Source organism: Aplidium turbinatum, chromosome 3, assembly GCF_918807975.1.
Source record: "Aplidium turbinatum chromosome 3, kaAplTurb1.1, whole genome shotgun sequence".
In the NCBI taxonomy this organism is placed as follows: domain Eukaryota; kingdom Metazoa; phylum Chordata; class Ascidiacea; order Aplousobranchia; family Polyclinidae; genus Aplidium; species Aplidium turbinatum.
This window is the reverse complement of record NC_137474.1, coordinates 16,747,178-16,765,213: the sequence shown is the minus strand read 5'-3', so window position 1 is coordinate 16,765,213 and position 18,036 is coordinate 16,747,178. Positions and strand designations below refer to the sequence as shown.

The 18,036-nt window shown below is 38.9% G+C and overlaps 1 protein-coding gene across 1 annotated transcript in view; it reads right to left on the bottom strand.

Annotated features, from left to right (window-relative positions):
* Positions 1-18,036, bottom strand: part of LOC145766243 (disks large homolog 4-like) — a 64,388-nt gene that overhangs the window by 28,491 nt on the left and 17,861 nt on the right. Inside the window, exons 4-14 of the mRNA XM_082577913.1 lie at positions 10,238-10,336; positions 9,429-9,473; positions 8,795-8,845; positions 7,824-7,948; positions 7,516-7,614; positions 6,689-6,831; positions 6,024-6,160; positions 5,006-5,306; positions 4,628-4,757; positions 4,179-4,335; positions 1,718-1,820 (exon numbers count right to left, since the gene is read on the bottom strand). Of these exons, the coding sequence (XP_082434039.1) occupies positions 1,718-1,820; positions 4,179-4,335; positions 4,628-4,757; positions 5,006-5,306; positions 6,024-6,160; positions 6,689-6,831; positions 7,516-7,614; positions 7,824-7,948; positions 8,795-8,845; positions 9,429-9,473; positions 10,238-10,336 (1,390 nt within the window). The remainder of the gene's footprint in view (positions 1-1,717; positions 1,821-4,178; positions 4,336-4,627; positions 4,758-5,005; positions 5,307-6,023; positions 6,161-6,688; positions 6,832-7,515; positions 7,615-7,823; positions 7,949-8,794; positions 8,846-9,428; positions 9,474-10,237; positions 10,337-18,036) is intronic.

Below are 18,036 nucleotides of genomic sequence, written 5' to 3'. Positions count from 1 at the left end.
GAAAACGATACTAACAACACAACAAGAACGTTGGATCGCAAGAGAAAGTAGCAAAAACAAAGAGATGGAAAAACATAGTACAAACGTAAAAAAACACGAAAAATAACGCAAACAAAACGACGGACCTAGAGAATAAAAACCTGGCAATTAACTCTCAAAACTGCGGAAAAAAACTAAACTCTTGAAGAACTGACTCAGCAAATACCAAAGTTGCTATTGCGATAACGACACAAAAAGTAAATAGGCAATGTGATTGTAATGTAACAATATGAGTTTCTAGCAGCAATAAAATGGCGCGACAATAGCGCTGAATAGTCGTGTGAAGTTTGATGGGCATTTTCATATTTCTAGAGCAATTTTATAGTGCATTTTATCTTCTTAAATATATAGAAAAAACATGTACTGTAATTTTTGTTAATTATTTCAAAATGTAAAAATGCATCGCGGGCTGCACCAAAAGCCTGCGGCCGCATGATTCAAACCCTTGCAGTAACATAAGAGTATGCGAACTTAACTACAATTAGTTGAAGATATCTAGTCATTGCTAACCAATGGCCCGTGGCGGACCCATCGGCGTTCGAGCTTCTCCAGATCTAGTCAAGAGAGACAAGGACTCCCGAACCAACGTGCAATCCGTGAATCACGTCCTTCCCGAAAAGCCTGCAACACTTCAATAGCCTGGAGGCCGCCGTCGACCTCCATTGGAGATGTCGACCCCGCCGCCAGGACGAGAAGTTTCGACCGGCAACGTTGTGTTGTAGAAGACGCAACGTTCGTAGACATTGTTCAATATAATTACTATCTTTTTCTACCTACATACCGCAAGCATTTACTCTCTTTGTTACGTGGCGGCATAGGCGTCGATTTTTTCTTAGAAGGAAGGGATTCTGGGTGGGCGAGAGTTTTCTAACAGATTTCATTGAATGTGTATGTTCGCAATGGTTATTGGTTAGTCTTTCTCACAAAGACTGCGTTTAGCGTTGCTGCAGCAATTAAGCTTTAACAGGTTTGATGTTGCTTTCTTGCGTCTTGCGATCTTATGAGCGCTGCTAAACTAAACAATCTTTTTTTATGTTTTCCTTTGCGACCAAAAAAGTGTGTGACTTGTGACTTGTTATCTTCAAAGTGGCGCCTTTGGATTTGCCAAGATTTTGCAAGACATTTTAGAACAGCGAAACGAGACATAGTCTGGACGCCGACATTAATCAAACTTCGTGAAAATTTGCATTGAATATTAAATAATAATATGCTTTTACTGAAAATTTTAAATGGAGGATCGCGAAGCTACAGTCATTGCTGTTAGGGCGTCGCGGTGCGAAGAAGATTGAAAACCACTGAAACGGTAAAACATCACAAAGAAGGTTTGTATGTCGCTTGTTTCATACAGCATTTTCAAGCAATGTATTGAAAAATGTTAAAACACTGGTTTGAAAAAATCTCGGCGCGATCATAAAATATAAAAGTAGACTTGAAACTAGAGCCCTCAAACTTATAAAGTTGCATCCACAAATTGTTTATATTTTACAAAGTTAAAAGTTTATTGCACAGTGTTATCTACTACAAGCAAACAAATCAATCCTTCTCTACATTGATTCATCGTACGTCAACGTTAAATCAATGTAAAAAAATACTGATTTCCTGACTAGATGGGCATAAGAATATTGGACAAACCGACGTTGGATCAACGCTAAAGCAACCTCAAAAACAGTCTTCCTACCTTCCGGTCTGTATTGCACGATGATGGTTACAAGTTCTCCGGCCCCTTTCAAAGTTAAGGCAGCTTCTTCATGGCTGGCTCGTGTCAAGTCAATCCCGTTCACCTGGAAACAGAGGTCGCAATGTTTGTTTAAGTGTTGCCATGTGTCTGTGATAACTTGTTCTATACGCTGTAGAATGCAGACAGTTTTGACGCAGTTGAGTACAATACGACTCACCATTAGTCAAATATTTATGAGACATAGTATGATCCGATGGGGTATCAAACTCACATTTCCTGGATCAAACGGTGCAGCTCTTTGTTTATAGAGATGGTGGTTTATTGCATACAAACAACTCAGAGAACAAAATTGCACAATCTTCACGTGTAAATGAATCAGACCACACAATGATGATATACAACACTAACGTTGCCAAAAAAAAAAAAATGAACATATCCGCTCAAATTTATCACAAAACTCGGTTCCACCGCCAAGTGTACATTATGAGTGTTCGCCAGGCGCTATGAAAGCTGTGGAATAGATGGTCATCAAAAATAGGAGTGTGGGAGCCAAGATCCACCCCTTTTTTCGATAGAAATTAATTTTTTATGCGTTTTTTGACGTCATTCTATATTTTATGCTTGGAAACTTTCCCTTAGTCTTTATGTTAAAATTGTACTGAAAGTTAAAGAGCCATGAGGAGTTGTTCTTTTTCTGTTGAAAAGGTAAATTTTTTTCAATGATCGGTAATGTATTCATGAAAAAATAAAACTGAAGTCTTTTTTTTTTGGGTCACAGAGTTAGTTTTTTTTCTTCAGGGGTTGTTTCATTTTTAAAACGTCAGGTCGAAATCCTTGAGTCTCATTTTATGGGGGGGGGGGGGGGCTGCAAGCCGTGATATATAGGTGTCAGCTGTCATTGTATAAAATGGCTAGTGGTTACTGTACTTTTGTTGTTTCTTTACTTTCACTTGATTCTACATTTGGTATGATTTGCTTTTGTCGCATTTTTAAGCTAGTTGGTGCTTTTAATTTTTTGAAATATTTAATGCAAGTTACCATGATTCAGCGCCTGCAGACGTTGAACCAATGTGGAAAGGCAATATTTGCTGGTTGGTACTGTACTTGTAATAGGGGTTGTTCAAGTATCTTATGACATATTTTTCTTATATCTTTGATATAGCTTCGTGATTTCTATGTAAAAATACTTTATTTGTTTATTAAGTAGTTGGGTCTTATGGGTATCTACATTCTACACATATCTTATCGCTCCCTGCATGTGGGGAGCGATAATCCACTTGGCGAGTGTTTATGTTTTCAAGCGTAAATTGAAGAAATTTCTGAAATGGTAGTTTTGTTGCAAAGTAATTTACACCAAAAGGCATTGCAAAACCAATTTTTAGACAAAAATATTGAGAAACCTAGAAGATATGCATCAGAAAGAAAAGGTGGCCGGCAGGTTCCGACCTTCCCCTACCCAGGCAGCTGTGCCTTGGCAGAATAATGCAAGGGTGTAGAGATGCAGCGAACCCAAAATTTTTATCCGCACACCGCACCGCAACTGACTCATCTATCCGCGCACCGCACACCGGAATTTATCTGGAACTTTGACACTGCACCGCACCGCACACCGCAAATTACAAAATTTAAAAAAAATATTTTAACGCGTTATTTTTTAGAAAGTCAATTGTAGCAAAAAGCACCCATGGCATATAACTGGTAACCTACCAGTACAGTTGTGCACTAATTGGCTAGGCTAACCAGATCATAGCCTATTCTCTTATCAGCAATGCATCTAAGTTCTAAGACATAATACAAACTAAGACAAATAGAATGTTCCTGGATCCAGCATCAGGACTTTTGAACACTTTTTGTAAGCAATAATGCAATTTTAATGTCAGTGGCTATATGAACTACACTCACAAGAGTAAAACTTATAGCCTGAACTCACTGGGCTAACTGTTATAGTAACTAATGCGGTAGTTGCGCTAGGCCTATAGCCTGGTAACTGGGAGCTGAGCTTATCAGCTAGGCTATTAACCAAAAACATTCGTACAGCTTCCCTGACAAGCCAGCCCTAAAACTCTGTCAAGTGTCAACTGCAAGCCATTTGCAATTTGCATTTGCACAGCTTTCCAGCTTAGGGTGTCCGAAGGAAAAAAAATTGATCCGTGTTTCCAATATTTAAATTTGAAGTTTCATAACTGATTTTCTTGAAAAGTTGAAAGTTTACGTTTACGACAGTTTACGCGGCAAGCGGCGGGGCTTTGTCATTTCAACCCTCCACGCGGCGCGGCACGCGGCGAAAAAGTCAAAAGCGGCCGCGTACACGGCGCGGCTTGCATCACTACAAGGGTGTGGGCATAAGCCAGCCTCACTGCTTTTCCACGATTACAATGTTATTCAAACCTTCACTATCGATTTAAAAATTAAGATTAATAAAACGTAGAATTGTGAGTCTTATTAATTATCATCCCCTTACCGATACTATTTGATCCCCCCTGTGCAGCTCTCCACTGAGATCGGCAGTTCCCCCGGCCAGCACATAAGAAATGTAGATAGCATCTCCGCCGTCTCCCCCAACTATGTTAAACCCAAGACCGGCGCTTGTCTTGTGCAGGATGACAGTTCGAGGCTCTCTGAAAGCAACTCTTCATTAGTTTAATAGAAATAAATAACAAAACTTCCTATGATGAAGGCCGTGATTACTTGAAACAAAAAAATTGGCATCAACTAACCAACTCTAAACGGGCCTCTGTCGTATGTGACAAGTCACTACGAATAGCGCATGAAGACTTTACGACGCTGTTCAACGTTGGCGCGCGCAACGCCTGCGATCCAAATATGTAAGTGGCTAACCGAAGATAACACGCTTGGCAGCATTAAACAAAACATTAACTTATGTAGTAGGATGCATATCTTGCTAGTGACCTGGACCAGGCTTCATTGACGCTGGTTGGTTGAGATAATTGGTAAGCTGACGTTTCGTGAGAGAGGTTTTGCGCATCTTCATCTTCGTGGCGAATTTGCACTGTCTCAGGATGTATGAGAAGAGCATCATCTGAGATGAGAAACTCAGTTGAAAACGACAACAAAGTTAAAATGAACATAAAGCACTAAACTAGTCAAGCAACAGTAAGAGTACAACAATGGGAAGTCAAAATACCTAGACAGAAAAATCTGTCATTTCAATTGATTTGACGTCCTACTAGCATCAAACAGTTACATCCTTTTGTTTTACGGAATTGACTAAACAACATATTGCCTGCGCCTATCATCATAATGACAAACATTCGTTGAGCTACAAACCTGTTTGTTGTTCGTGACATGCGGTAGGAGTCGCAATAGAATCAACCAGTGACCGCATCTCTCCAGTGGTTGGCTGAAGATTGTGTTCAGAGGTATCGTGGCTGCCAGGGTCGTTGCTTAAACCATCTTCTTCTCCGGCGCCATTCGTAAGGCCGTTGTGTTCGTCCTGTGTCGCGTAAGCCCCTTGGAATACGTGGTAGGAGGGATGCCTGGCAACCCTGAGAATGATAACGTCGGAAGTAGATTTCAAAACGGAGACAGCAGCTTCGTGTGTGACGTCACGTAGGGAATTGTCATCAACCTAAAAAGATATAAACGGATGGTTTATAGGGGGCAAATCAGATAGCAAATCAGTCGATTTTTACATTGATACAACATTTACTCAATGACGTTGAATCAATGTAAAAGATGACTTATTTGCTGTCTGGAGAGACAAACATATTTTTCTTACTACCATTACAAAATTGATGATGCTTTATTCTTATTGAATGGAACAAACTGAAAATCGAGAATCTCGCCACCTCAATGAAACTGACATAAGAGAAGTATCTCAGCACCAAGAGAAACAGTTGCAATGTTTAACCACCCTCCACCCTGACACAATGCAAGGTGACACAGATGAAATTTAAATTACAATCTTCATCTAAACTCTAAAGTGAATGGAACGTTCAAAATTTTGTCGCAGGCCACTAAGTTAGATTCTCCTCGAATGCACGTGTTTGTTTCTTTGCGAGTTGGTGCCAGTGGCGACGTTTGTTTTTGCAAGACCTAGCCGCCAGATGACGCAGCTTACACGCAATTATTACAATCAATGAAAAGGGACAAACAAAATTGTGAAGCATTCTGCATAACCAAAAAAATACATCCATAAAATTGTGACAATTTACCATCTTAAGATGGAATTGTAACAAACTTATCATCACCAAGTCATGCTCTGGTCGGTGATTTTAATTAGCAGTGAACGCTTGTAACTCACGTCAAATCATGCTTCAAAACATTTTCTTTCTAAGACACATACCATTAAAATTTTGTCTCCCACTCTCAACCTTCCATCCATCTCTGCAGCTCCTCCATTGATGATCTTGGTCACGAAGATGCTGTCATCACCTGGGAGGTGCTGGTTCCCCACCCCTCCAGCTATACTAAAGCCCAGACCTAGACAAAAAAACTCATGAGGCAAGAAAGTGAAAACTTCTGATACAAACAAACAGGAAAAAACACAGAAAACAGCGCAACAGACCAACTTGCATTGAAGTGTATTACTAACCAAACATCACCAATCCATCAATCTTAAAAATATTGGCACAGCTACTGTTTTATTAGCGATGCACCTGTCAATACTGCTGTCATTTAGAAAATCGCCTTAAGCAGACAGCCTGAGTTAAGTTCACAGGACCAGAAAAGATCATTAAATAGCCTGCATTTAAACTAGACTGTTGATAAACAGTAATGAAAATATTTGTTTGCATGTAGTGGTATGTTCACGATAGCCGTGTGCCAAACACTTTTAACCTCAGCAAGTGACAAATGCACATAGCAAAAGAAAACACCAGGTGAAGATGATGACGTCAAGATAGCCATTCAGATACGCAACCCGGCTCCGAGCAAAAAACTCTTGTGGATCTCTTATTTTTTGCAATGACGTGCTTAAGAAAGTTTATTATCGGATCTTCAATGATTTACCTTTTGTGCCTTTTACAAGTCTAATGTCTATTCTTTCTTCAGCAATATCGTGTGGAGAAGTATAACCCCAATGGTTTTGGGAGGCAGAGTCTCCTGAGGGAGAGCCTAAAGGGGGCTGACCGAGTAGACGTCGGATGTGGAGTCTAAAAAGCAATAACAAGATTTGTTGAGTGTGCTTCTATTTCTATCAATTCTCGGGCTCGGTGGTTTTGTGGATGGGTGGCCGCCCCTAAGTCGGTAGACATGGGTTCGATACCCGGCCAGGTCATGTTGAAGACCATAAAGTAACGCCACTGAATCTCGTTCCATCATAGCTTAAGTCACAACACTCAAAGCGTTATACGGTCATCTTCCTGACTAATAAGCGCGTTCTCCAAAAGTTAATTGAAATTGCATATAAAAATCTACTGAACAATCAAAAGCGCTTAAGCGCTAAACGCCCAAAGTACAATGTGAATCTATCACTGGCGCTTGTTGCAAAATAACAGTCTGTGTGAAAGCTATTGTACTAGTTGTTTTTATTTATCTAAGGCAGTTCATTTTCCGCTCTTCATGTATTATCTCTAGCGTCATTTTGTCATTGCTTGCTACAGCAAATAGTATCAATCGACTCGTCACGGCATCTTGATTAACTTCAGAGTTGAGGAGATGCGCCTTTTAAAACATCAAAGCACGATGAAGGCCCAACCTGTGGCAGTGTGGCATCTGGCATGTGCATAGTTGACTTGTGTGGTCACCAGCAGCTTTAGCTCAAACAAAATCATGCTGGAACTTGGGAACAGTCAAGAATAGGTACTCACGCTAGCAATTTCAACCAATTTACTCACATGATTGTTGTTCCGCTTGTCTTCAATGCAAGTACCGCATCAGCGTGGTGGGCACAACGCAGGTCCACCCCGTTCACTGCCATGATAGCGTCGTTCACTCTGCAACAGGAGGAATGTCATAACTTAGTCTATCGCACAAAATTGCATCGGTCAAGAAGAATTCGATGACGAAACGAATGCGTATTATTCATTTAGTTAAACGTTTCATTTTTTTAAGGATCTCCAGTTCATTTTTTTAGTTTGACAACACAAAAAAAACTGAGGAATTGCAGAAAATTTTGCTTGAAAGGTTTCGTCAACAAACCCACCTCAGTCTCCCATCTAATGCTGCATCACCACCGGGGATTATGTCAGTGATGTAGATGCTGGCATCATCCTCCGCCAAAGGATCGTCGCTTCCTCCAGCTATTGTGAATCCTAAACCTGAGAAGCCCTAAACAATCACAGCAGTCCCGTAAGAATCAGAAGTAGACACGACTAATAAATTTACACATACCAATGGACATTCAACATGTTCGTTTCATTTTTATTTTTTTAACCTGAGTAGTACTTTTTCAAAACAACAATGATTTTTTACATTATGAAGATCATTTCCTTAAAAGCAAGTAATCAAACCCAGGCACCTAGTGTGTCACTGGTTGGAATCAAACCAATGAATTCTTGATCACCGCCGTCCGCCAGAACCTAATTGCTTGCTCTAATGCAGATTGCATACTATACGCACTTGCTACTTGTAATTGACTTTATACACCGGTGGGAGAAATAATGACGTCATAATTTGAAAAAACTTGGTGATTTTGAATCCTGACAACACGGCGTCGGTCAATGATTCAATCCTTATCAAAATTGTATTCATTTCAATGCAGGACTATACAGATCACGTAAGTCACACTGAGATGGACAATGAAACTGGCTTCCTGGCATTACCGTTCATTTGACGTCAATCTTCTGTCACCTGGTATGAAGCTGGATACGTCAAAAATATAATAACCATCTGCTGTAGCCAAGGAAACAAAACACAGAACAAATGAAATCCTTAATCCGCGGCATGCTGTGTTTTCATAAAGTGAAAGAAAAGGTGAGATTTGAATCACGTTTGCCTACGTTTAAAAAGCGTTTTTCAGTCTTGGACAACAAGACATACAGAAGTTATACAAGCCTGGCTTTGCTACGTAATAGAAATAACTTTCCACTGCACGAGAGTTTAAAGCGATCGAAAGAAATATCTTTCTCCAAGCACAGGCAAAGCCTATGCAAGATATTGGAACAAAGCACTCACCCGTTTGAAAATTATTTCTTCGTACTTGTACAGCGGTAAGCCAGGATGAAGCTGCAAAAGTTGTATCGTGAGCACTAATGTTATGCAATGTCTTCGTCGCTTGTTCAAAGTCTTGACATTTGCCCATTAACCTTCCTAGAGAGCAAATCCGGCGTATTTTACATTACATTACATTACGTCTGCAGACGTTGAATCAATGTAAAAAGCGACTGATTTGCTGTCTGAATAGTTTTTTTTATAACTGACTTGAAATTAACATAATTTCGCCAAGAGAATGCCCGTTTTATTTGAAGCAACACGAATTTTAAAGTAATGCGCATGGAAGAAAACATAAATAAATCAGAAGTAAACAAAACTTAACAATTCAAATTGTTCTGAAACAGTTTCACGTTTGGCCATCGTTTGTTGAAGATATCGAGCGCGCAAAGAAACAATAAAAAATGAACAATAGATGTCCACATAAAACTTGTGTGACATAAAACTTCCTATCTGTATCAATAACTAGAGTTTCTCGGAGGTATCTAACCTCTGATAGCCGCTGAAATTAAACTACTCAGCTTCGTACAAGTTGATCAAGATAAAAACAGTGATTTTAAGTGATGAGTTACAAAATACAAGATAGAGTTATTCTTACCAAGGGACTATTTACGTTGGTATGGACTGAAGAGTCTTCGTTGCTCTGTTAAACAAAATAATCATATTGCAAAACATTTCAAAACAGCAAACTCAAAGTAAAAATAGATTCACTGAGAACAAGCAAATTTTATCGATTTGATACAATCCAGTATCCATCATGCCAAGCTAGCAAATCAGGCCGTTTTTACATCGATTCAACGCCTGCAGACGCTTGAATCAATGTTAAAGCGAACCGATTTGCTGTTGTGGATTTTCATTGATCATCACTATATGTATAATATCATGTTCAAATAATAATTAGTGTATATTCCTGAACCCATCAGTTATCGATTCCTGTTTTAAAACTACACCACTGTTGTTGCTGCGAACAGTTCGTTTTATTTAAAAACAAAACACTGTATATAGTTTTTTGTATAATAAGCTCACCGTACGTTTATTAAATGCTCGTGTTTTTGATTTTTCTTTTTTTGTATTGGTTGTGAGGTTCAGTCGTCCCCACATGGCTACATCAACTGCCACACCTCCAGTTGCTTTAGGTGTGTGGAGCTACTGATTCTTTCAACTAATTCATCTATTTTAAACTGTTAGGTTTGGTGCCTTGGTGGCCGTGCTTAACTTTACTTTCATCGACATATGCTTTAAATTTACATCGCATGCACGTTTTAAACTTCTGTGGTTTTGCCGTCGTTTCCTTTTGTTGGTTTGTTCCCGTAAACTATTAGTAACTTTTTCATTGCTGTTGCTTTCCGACAAAGAATAACATAAATTGAATTGAATTAAGAAACACTACGTTGAACAACCGCGTACTCGTTTTTCCACTGCCAAATCATTATAACGATTTGTTGCTGGTTGTGAAGCTGGGACTTCCCTAAGTGGAGAATGATCTTCATACGTGTTTTCATATTTCTGAAAAACAAAGAAATCCAATTGATTGAATACATCGCTCATGAAAACGATAAGTTAGGTTACGATATGCAATGATGACACAATTTGATTCTTCCTTTATCATAAAAAAAAGATTAATCGCATAATTTTTAATTTGAGACCATTGAATGTAATTTTAAAGTCAAAATTACGAAATAAACATGTGTTTTGTCTATCGGGCGTCGATCAGTGAATGAATATCCTGTGGCCATGGGATGGCAGCGGCAGATAATTCCTTCGTAAGTCCTAAAACAATTTGATTTCATGTTATCGAGCATTATCATGCTCTGGTAAAAATGTCATGCTACTCACACAAGAATAACGCATTGCAACCACAACATAATGCAGATGTACTGCAGTGAATAATACATTGACACATTGACAAAAAATGTCATGTGTCATAAAACATTGATATTATCAAACAACCCAGATCTTGTATTAAGGTTATGCGCTAAATTTAGTATTGCAGCACATGCAGTGGCAGCAGAAGTCGGAATATTTTCAAATCGACAAGTTTTTTTATATATATATTTGATGATTGGAAAAAGGTGATTACAACGACATAGACAAAAAGTAACCAGAAATATCATTAACAATTCTACTATTTTATGTTCTTTTCCTCACGATCGCCAAATAACATATTTCCATGTGATGTAAAGCAGATGAAAAGCTACAATAAACCTATGGCATGGATGATAATTTGTTGGGTAATACAGTACTGTAGAGCAGTGACTCCAAACTTTTTCTATCCGCGTACCATTCAGCAGTTTCATACAATGTTTGCGCACCACCAATATCCAGAGAATCTCAAAAATATACAATGAAAGGCGAGAAAGTTTGACGAATATCATATATGGATAACGATTTATCGGATAATACTGTAGTGTAGAGATAAACAACCACTGCAATTTAAGATGCCAGCAGAAACAAAAACCACACAATATGTTACAATTGCGTACTTTAACAAAACGCTTGAAGCAAAATAACGTCACAAAGAAATAGTTATTTTTCAAAAATCATCACCGTCTCACCTTGTGCTTACGAGTAAAACAAAAGCAGAGATTTGAAGCTATGACGTCACAGCCGCAAGAACAAGACATGATTCACATGACAGAAGTCAATCTTTGCATCGTGAAGTTCAGTTAGCGGCAAAATTACATTGATGATGTTCAAAATACTGTTTTCATATGAAACTGAAAAATCAACTGCTGAAGACGCATGCAGTAGAGAAATGGAGTTATTAATACATTTATTACGTTAATAGAACAGCATCCACTCAAAGAATGGAGCTGTCGGTAGCATGGGGCTGGAATCTAGTGCTTGAGAACGTTATCCACAGGATTAACTTTTATCTTGGGTCTCGTAGGTTTTACAATAAATGGCTAATGCCTGAAAAGGGGACTCTTTCCATGCTGCAACGAAACCTGGCTCACCTCTAGGTAGGGCGTAACAAATTGGGTGGGCATAATTGCTGAAGGAAAGGCGGCCGAGAGAAATGGACTGGCCACCCTACTCTCCTAATGCGGTAATGCCGACGGCTTGGTACAATGAGAACCTTATCTTCTCATATCCGACACTTGAATCAAGTATGCCACCAGCTTTACCTTTTAACGAAAGCTTAGAGCTTGCAAGACCCTCTATCTCTTTCCAGTACATTCAAATTACATGACAAAGGGTTTAATTAACTTTCTCGCTAAACTGCTTACACCGAACAGACTACAAATCACAAATGGCCACTGCTGTATTTTTGTGATTTAAATCACCAAATCTTCGTAGAATGTATTGGCTAACGAGAATCACATAGTTTGTTCGACATCGAAAATACCCGTATGCCTCATTACCTTGTAATGTACACTCGTAACATACTCCGCTGAGTCGGCTACTCTACAGTGTACCTAAACACTCAACAATGTAATCATTGCAATGTTGAGCTGTCTTTTCCGAGTTTTACTGTAGAGAAACCAGGCTATTGCACACGAAATCATATTTTACATTACAAGACAGTGAAGACACACAGACGGTGGATTGAAAAAGGAATGGTGGGAGTTGTATTCTGCCGATGAACATGCTGGCATCTGCAATAAACTTTACTGAATAAATAACTAAACTCAAAAACTTGAAGTAGCCTCCGGTAGCCGCAACCATGAAAGCAGCACAAAGTGTGAATAACTTTTACCAGAAAGCAAATAAATCCATTTTCTACATTGATACAACGTCTACAAAGACTAAATTAATGCAAAAAGGACTGGTTTTCTTGCTGAGGTTCACCAAAGATACGTGATGTCACAAACTTGCCAAAACTGTAACAAGTCTAAAACAAAATCAATCAACACGAGACACTGAACTACTGCAATAGCTCACAAAACGCTGAAACAAACTAGAAAATTCACACTTCCTTATCAATAAAGAAGATAGTATTCAGTTCAGATGGCTTCCACCGGCAGCCAGGCAAAGTTGTTTCTGATGACTTGCAACTGCAATCGATAGTCTCACAAGGAAGTTGAAATCGAGTTAGTAACACGGTATCGTTTTAACGTCACCAGACGCAAAAACGTTGTAAACTCTTGGTAATTGAGCATCGGCCTATGCAAAAATCAAAAAAGAGGTTGACCACGGCCCAGGGGAATACAACTTGTGAAAACGATGAAATTAACTGTTCAGTTGAATGAAGATCTAGAAACATTACGGAGATGCAAAACACAAAGTTTGCTTGAGAGTCTAATCACCAGTCAGTGGTTGACAACTTGGTTTGTCAACTTCATATGAACGGTTGTCTACAATTTATAAAGAAAATGTGGATTGAAATATGTTGTTGATGTCTCGACTCGCTTCTGTTGCTACGGTTCTATTTGCACCAAACAAGTTTTACATTTTTTTATTGGTTTAATTTAAAATCCCTTTGACGGGAACTGGCGAGGAAAATATAACAAACATGCTCTCTGTCTTTTGAAGCGGTAATGATTTTTCTGCTTTCGGTAAGTTGTGCAACGTGCATCCAACATGTCGTTCTAGAATGCCCCATTTACTAGACACACAAATGGAATACATAGCATATCAGAACTGGACGAAGCTACACTCACCTGGCTTTCCATCACCTGCCCTGAAATCTGAACAATTCTGTCTCACATGAAAGAAGAAGTGAACGATAACTCGCCGATACCACCTTGCGAAGGACTGGCCAGTGGCCACTATGGAAAGAAGCAACCGGTAGCGTTTGCTCACTTTGCTATACACGGGTGCTTCGTAAAGAAATGGAGCAGGTCAACAGAGCATATAAAAAACTTGAAAGTGAATTACGAACCATTACGATGCGAAAAATAGTTATGCATCATCATTCATCACGCAACCGCAGTGTGAACTGAATGTGGTTGTTCTATGACATCAGTGTAGCACTGTAGCAATGTAGCTGTGTAATCTTCCACCTGTCATGTCTTCAATTTTTGCCCACAACAAAGTGTCACACACAGAATTTTTGAATACGTACAGAAAATGTACCCAGCACCCACATAATCATACGTCACAAAAGGCAAGGGAAGTCAATTCTACATGATGCTAAACAACTACATTCCTACGTAATAGCATCTGTTTCAAGGAAAACCTACTAGCACAGGAGGTGCCAGGTGGTGCGTCAGAAAGACGCTTACAAGACACGTTGAAACCCGCACACGAACTCTTCTATATGAAGATCAACCACTGGAATCCATGTCTGGTGAAACCAATCTCGCTTCAATGCGGAGGAGACGTTGAACGTTGGAACTTGTTTATGGTGGTCTTTTTACGGTACCCGGTCATTTGGTCGACAGGACGTTTGGTCGACAGACATTTGGTCGACAGGACGTTTGGTCGACAGGACGTTAGGTCGACAGAACGATTTATTTTAGGGTTAGGGTTAATTAACTAACCATAACCCTAATCTAACCCTGACTCTAACCCTAACCCAAAAATGAATCGTTCTGTCGACCTAACGTCCTGTCGACCAAATGTCTTGTCGACCAAACGTCCTATCGACCAAATGTCTGTCGACCAAACGACCGTGCACCCTTTTTACAGCCTCCGTGATGCTATTATTATCAGTGGATGAAAGCCGGCAAGAAATCTTATTCACATTCCACACACAATGTGGGCACTCTTGATAAGTGAGGTAAGAAATAAAAAAATTACGCTATTTCACATCCAACCGCTTGTAAAAATAAATTAATACCGGTACTGTTATTGTGAAGAAGTCAGCTAAAAAGCGACCAACATGGGTCGTTAAAAAACGCCAGCAAACGAAAATCGATCTTGCAAAAATTTTCCACTTGTGCCCACTCTAAGACAGAAGCTTAAAAACCTGGATCGACCTCACCCATGTTCCTGCGGACGAGAACGTAGTTCTTTCGATTTTGTGATGTGTTTCTGAAATTCGTTGTTGTAAGAAATAGTTTTCAAGAAATCAGCAACAGCTTCAAAACCTAGCATGAGCAATGATTCAGCAGAAATACTTCCAAAACAACTTTTGAAATTGATTCGCGTTCAAGCAAAAACAAGGTATCTGCACACCGTGTTTTTGCATCATTGATTTGACAACGAAGACCCTCACAAACACTCAATGGAGTTGTATTTGTAGAATGCCAAGTTCATAAAGCACCAAGTCATTCCGCATCCATTCCAAGCAAGCAGCCACTTTACATCGTTTCAACATCGTCGGATCTAGTTGAGTGGTGGGAAACTGATTTAATAAACCAAATTCTTTTCAGGCACTTATTGCCAGAGATAATGTTGTCAGTTGTAGAAACCAGAGAGCTAATAAATTATTATCAGTCAAGCATGACGGATATTCATCCGCCAAACCCTTCACTGATTCAAAAACTTCGATGAGCGACTTAAAAAGCCAACAAATAACCTTTTATAGTTTTGGAACAAACAGTTTTATACCCTGTTAAAATATAAAACACTTTTAAGTCAAATATGGTAACCGTATGATGTTGAGTGCGAACATTGCAATGTGATGACTGCCTTCTTATAACCTTATCCTTCAGAAGGAATTTTCGGCATTGTCAAATTTTAACTGTATTTCAATGTAATGAAACGTTAACAGAGCAAGAATGCTCTTTATTCTGATAAAGCAGCTTTGCCACACTTGCGTTTGGCAGAGCAGTAATGATAGACTTTAACACACTCTTTTAAAATCGAGAAAATAATGTCAATAAATGTGTTGATTTATATTTTACACCGACAAAAGGTCAACCAATTTTGACACAATAAAAACAGAACTAAAGAACCCTCGCCGTTTCAAATGAAGAGATTTCGTGTAAAAATACTCCTAAAGCTAAATAAGCCGGCAGAAGGAGTGGTTGTCGCTTTTAAGCTTACACAGAAACATATTTTCGCGAATCTTCGAAAATTGCATTGATTAAATATTTAATAACGTTGTCACATAAGACTTGAAGAAAATGATTTCGTGAAGGTTCAAGGCTATGTGTACTCGAGAATTAAGTGTGGTTCAATAGCTTTTCACGTTCGTTAGGAAGCTATTCATCCAATTTCTGAAGGCTTGGCTTGAGAAATAAATCCTTACAACGTTCAGTGACGGTGAATGAATGTAAACAGACTTGATTTTTCTAGTCAAGCGTAGGCTTGCCTAAGTTTCTTAATCAGTCAACTAACACGATGACCTAGCAAGGCACTCGTCTCAGTGATAAATGAAACAAGTGCCTGCTTGTGCAAACAAACATCTGCAACCAAGACCGCTATTCTGGTTCGGCACTTGGCTGAGTTGTGGTGTAAAGTAAACCACCGCATGTGCCTGTCCAAGATGTAGGAGTCTACATTGGATGGAAGCACTGATGGACAAGGTGCCCAGGAAAAAGAATTGGCCCATTCTGCATTAACATCTTGGTAAATTTATTTTCAAATATTATCTTTATAAGCGATGGTTGATGATAAATGTCAATCCCAGAGTAGGAAATTATTATTTTTTCAAAAAGGGAAAAAATCTTTAGTTAATATTGAATTTTAAAGATTTCCTGTGGTGACTTACAAAAAGCTAAAGACGAATTTTGAAGTTTGTTTGTGAGAGTATGCAGTTTCGTGTTTACGTGTTATAGCATGCAACAAAACCGAAAATGGAACATAAACTAATACGAACACATTTATCTACGTTTTTCCAACTAAAGTCAGATTTTGGAAAACGTTGCATATAAATGTTTGCTCGATTTATCTTGGCGATTCAACCAAGTAAACAACCATGGCTTCTTTTCGGCATCATATTAACCATGAACTATGTCACAACAACGCAGACAACAATAACATCAAAGTGACGCCATTATTCACACCATAGGAAAAAGTCATACTGCTGACGTGCATAGCCATTGTCTGAAAACGAGACTTCTTTATTGAAGTAATTTCAATTTTCAACTCTTACTTTATGGCAGCGAAAAATTCCCATCTCTTTTGTAAATAATGTATATCATAGTTCATAAATAATACAGTATCAGTTTAGATCAGGGGTGGGGAACCTGCGGCCCGCGGGCCGAATGCGGCCCGCGTAACTGTTCTATGTGGCCCGCATCAAAATTTCGTAAAAATTTTTTTTTTTCTTTTGCAAAAGTGAAATCATTTGAAGTTAAATTACCTGTGGAAAGTACAACTTGAAAACAGTAACACCGCACATTTTCCTACCTTGCAAGAGCAAAAGCTTTCTACAACAGCCAAATATAGGCTACCCATTGCCTATGTATGTGTCAATCTTATGGAGACATTTAATGCAAGATTTTTGGACATAAAGAGTAAAGAAATGGAGTTAGATATTTTTGCCTCTCCTTTCAATGTGGTTGCAACTGATGTTCCTAGTAACTTCCAACATGAAATAGTAGAACTCACAGAGTGAGGGTAGCCTACGTTGAAAGCGATGTACCAAAACATTCCACTGCTCAACTTTTATCATCGCTACATAAATGCTGATGATTTTCCAGTCATGCGGAAACATGCTTTGAAATATGTGTCTCTGTTTGGAAGCACCTACCGTTGCGAGCAGTTTTTTTCCAAATTGAATCTAACAAAAAGTCGGCTTCGCTCCAGACTGACTGATAAAAACGTGGAGATGTAGTTAAGAGTTGCAACATCTTCCGTGTCAGCAGACATCACACAGACATGACACGACTCACCAAAAATAAAAACTTTCAGCCATCCCACTAGCTGTGAAAGTGAAATAAATCATTGTCTACTTCGCTGCATTTTTTATCTGTAAATAAAATTTCGAAATTTTAGTGGCCCGCCTGTGTTATTTCTCATTTTATGTGGCCCGCAATACTAAAAAGGTTCCCCACCCCTGGTTTAGATGACCGAGTCTTATGCAATGCACTCTAAGTGATGATCACATTAGACAACAAAATACAAACTCATTCATTTAACTCGGGTCACTTCAACCACACAAAACTAGGAATCGCTTTCGATCTAAGATATTATCTGCACTCAAAAGATGAAATTTCGATAAAAATAAAGTTTAAACCTAAAATTTTTAACATAAAAACGTTTGACTTCCAACTCCAATTATCTACAAAATTGAAATAAAAACAGTGCTGTCTAATAAACTGGACAAGCAAATCTGAAAATGAAATGACAAAGAAATGTAGTAAAGGGCGATAAAGAGGACAGACCACATGCTGACGTGCCGAATGTCGATCTTCCAAATTTTTATACAC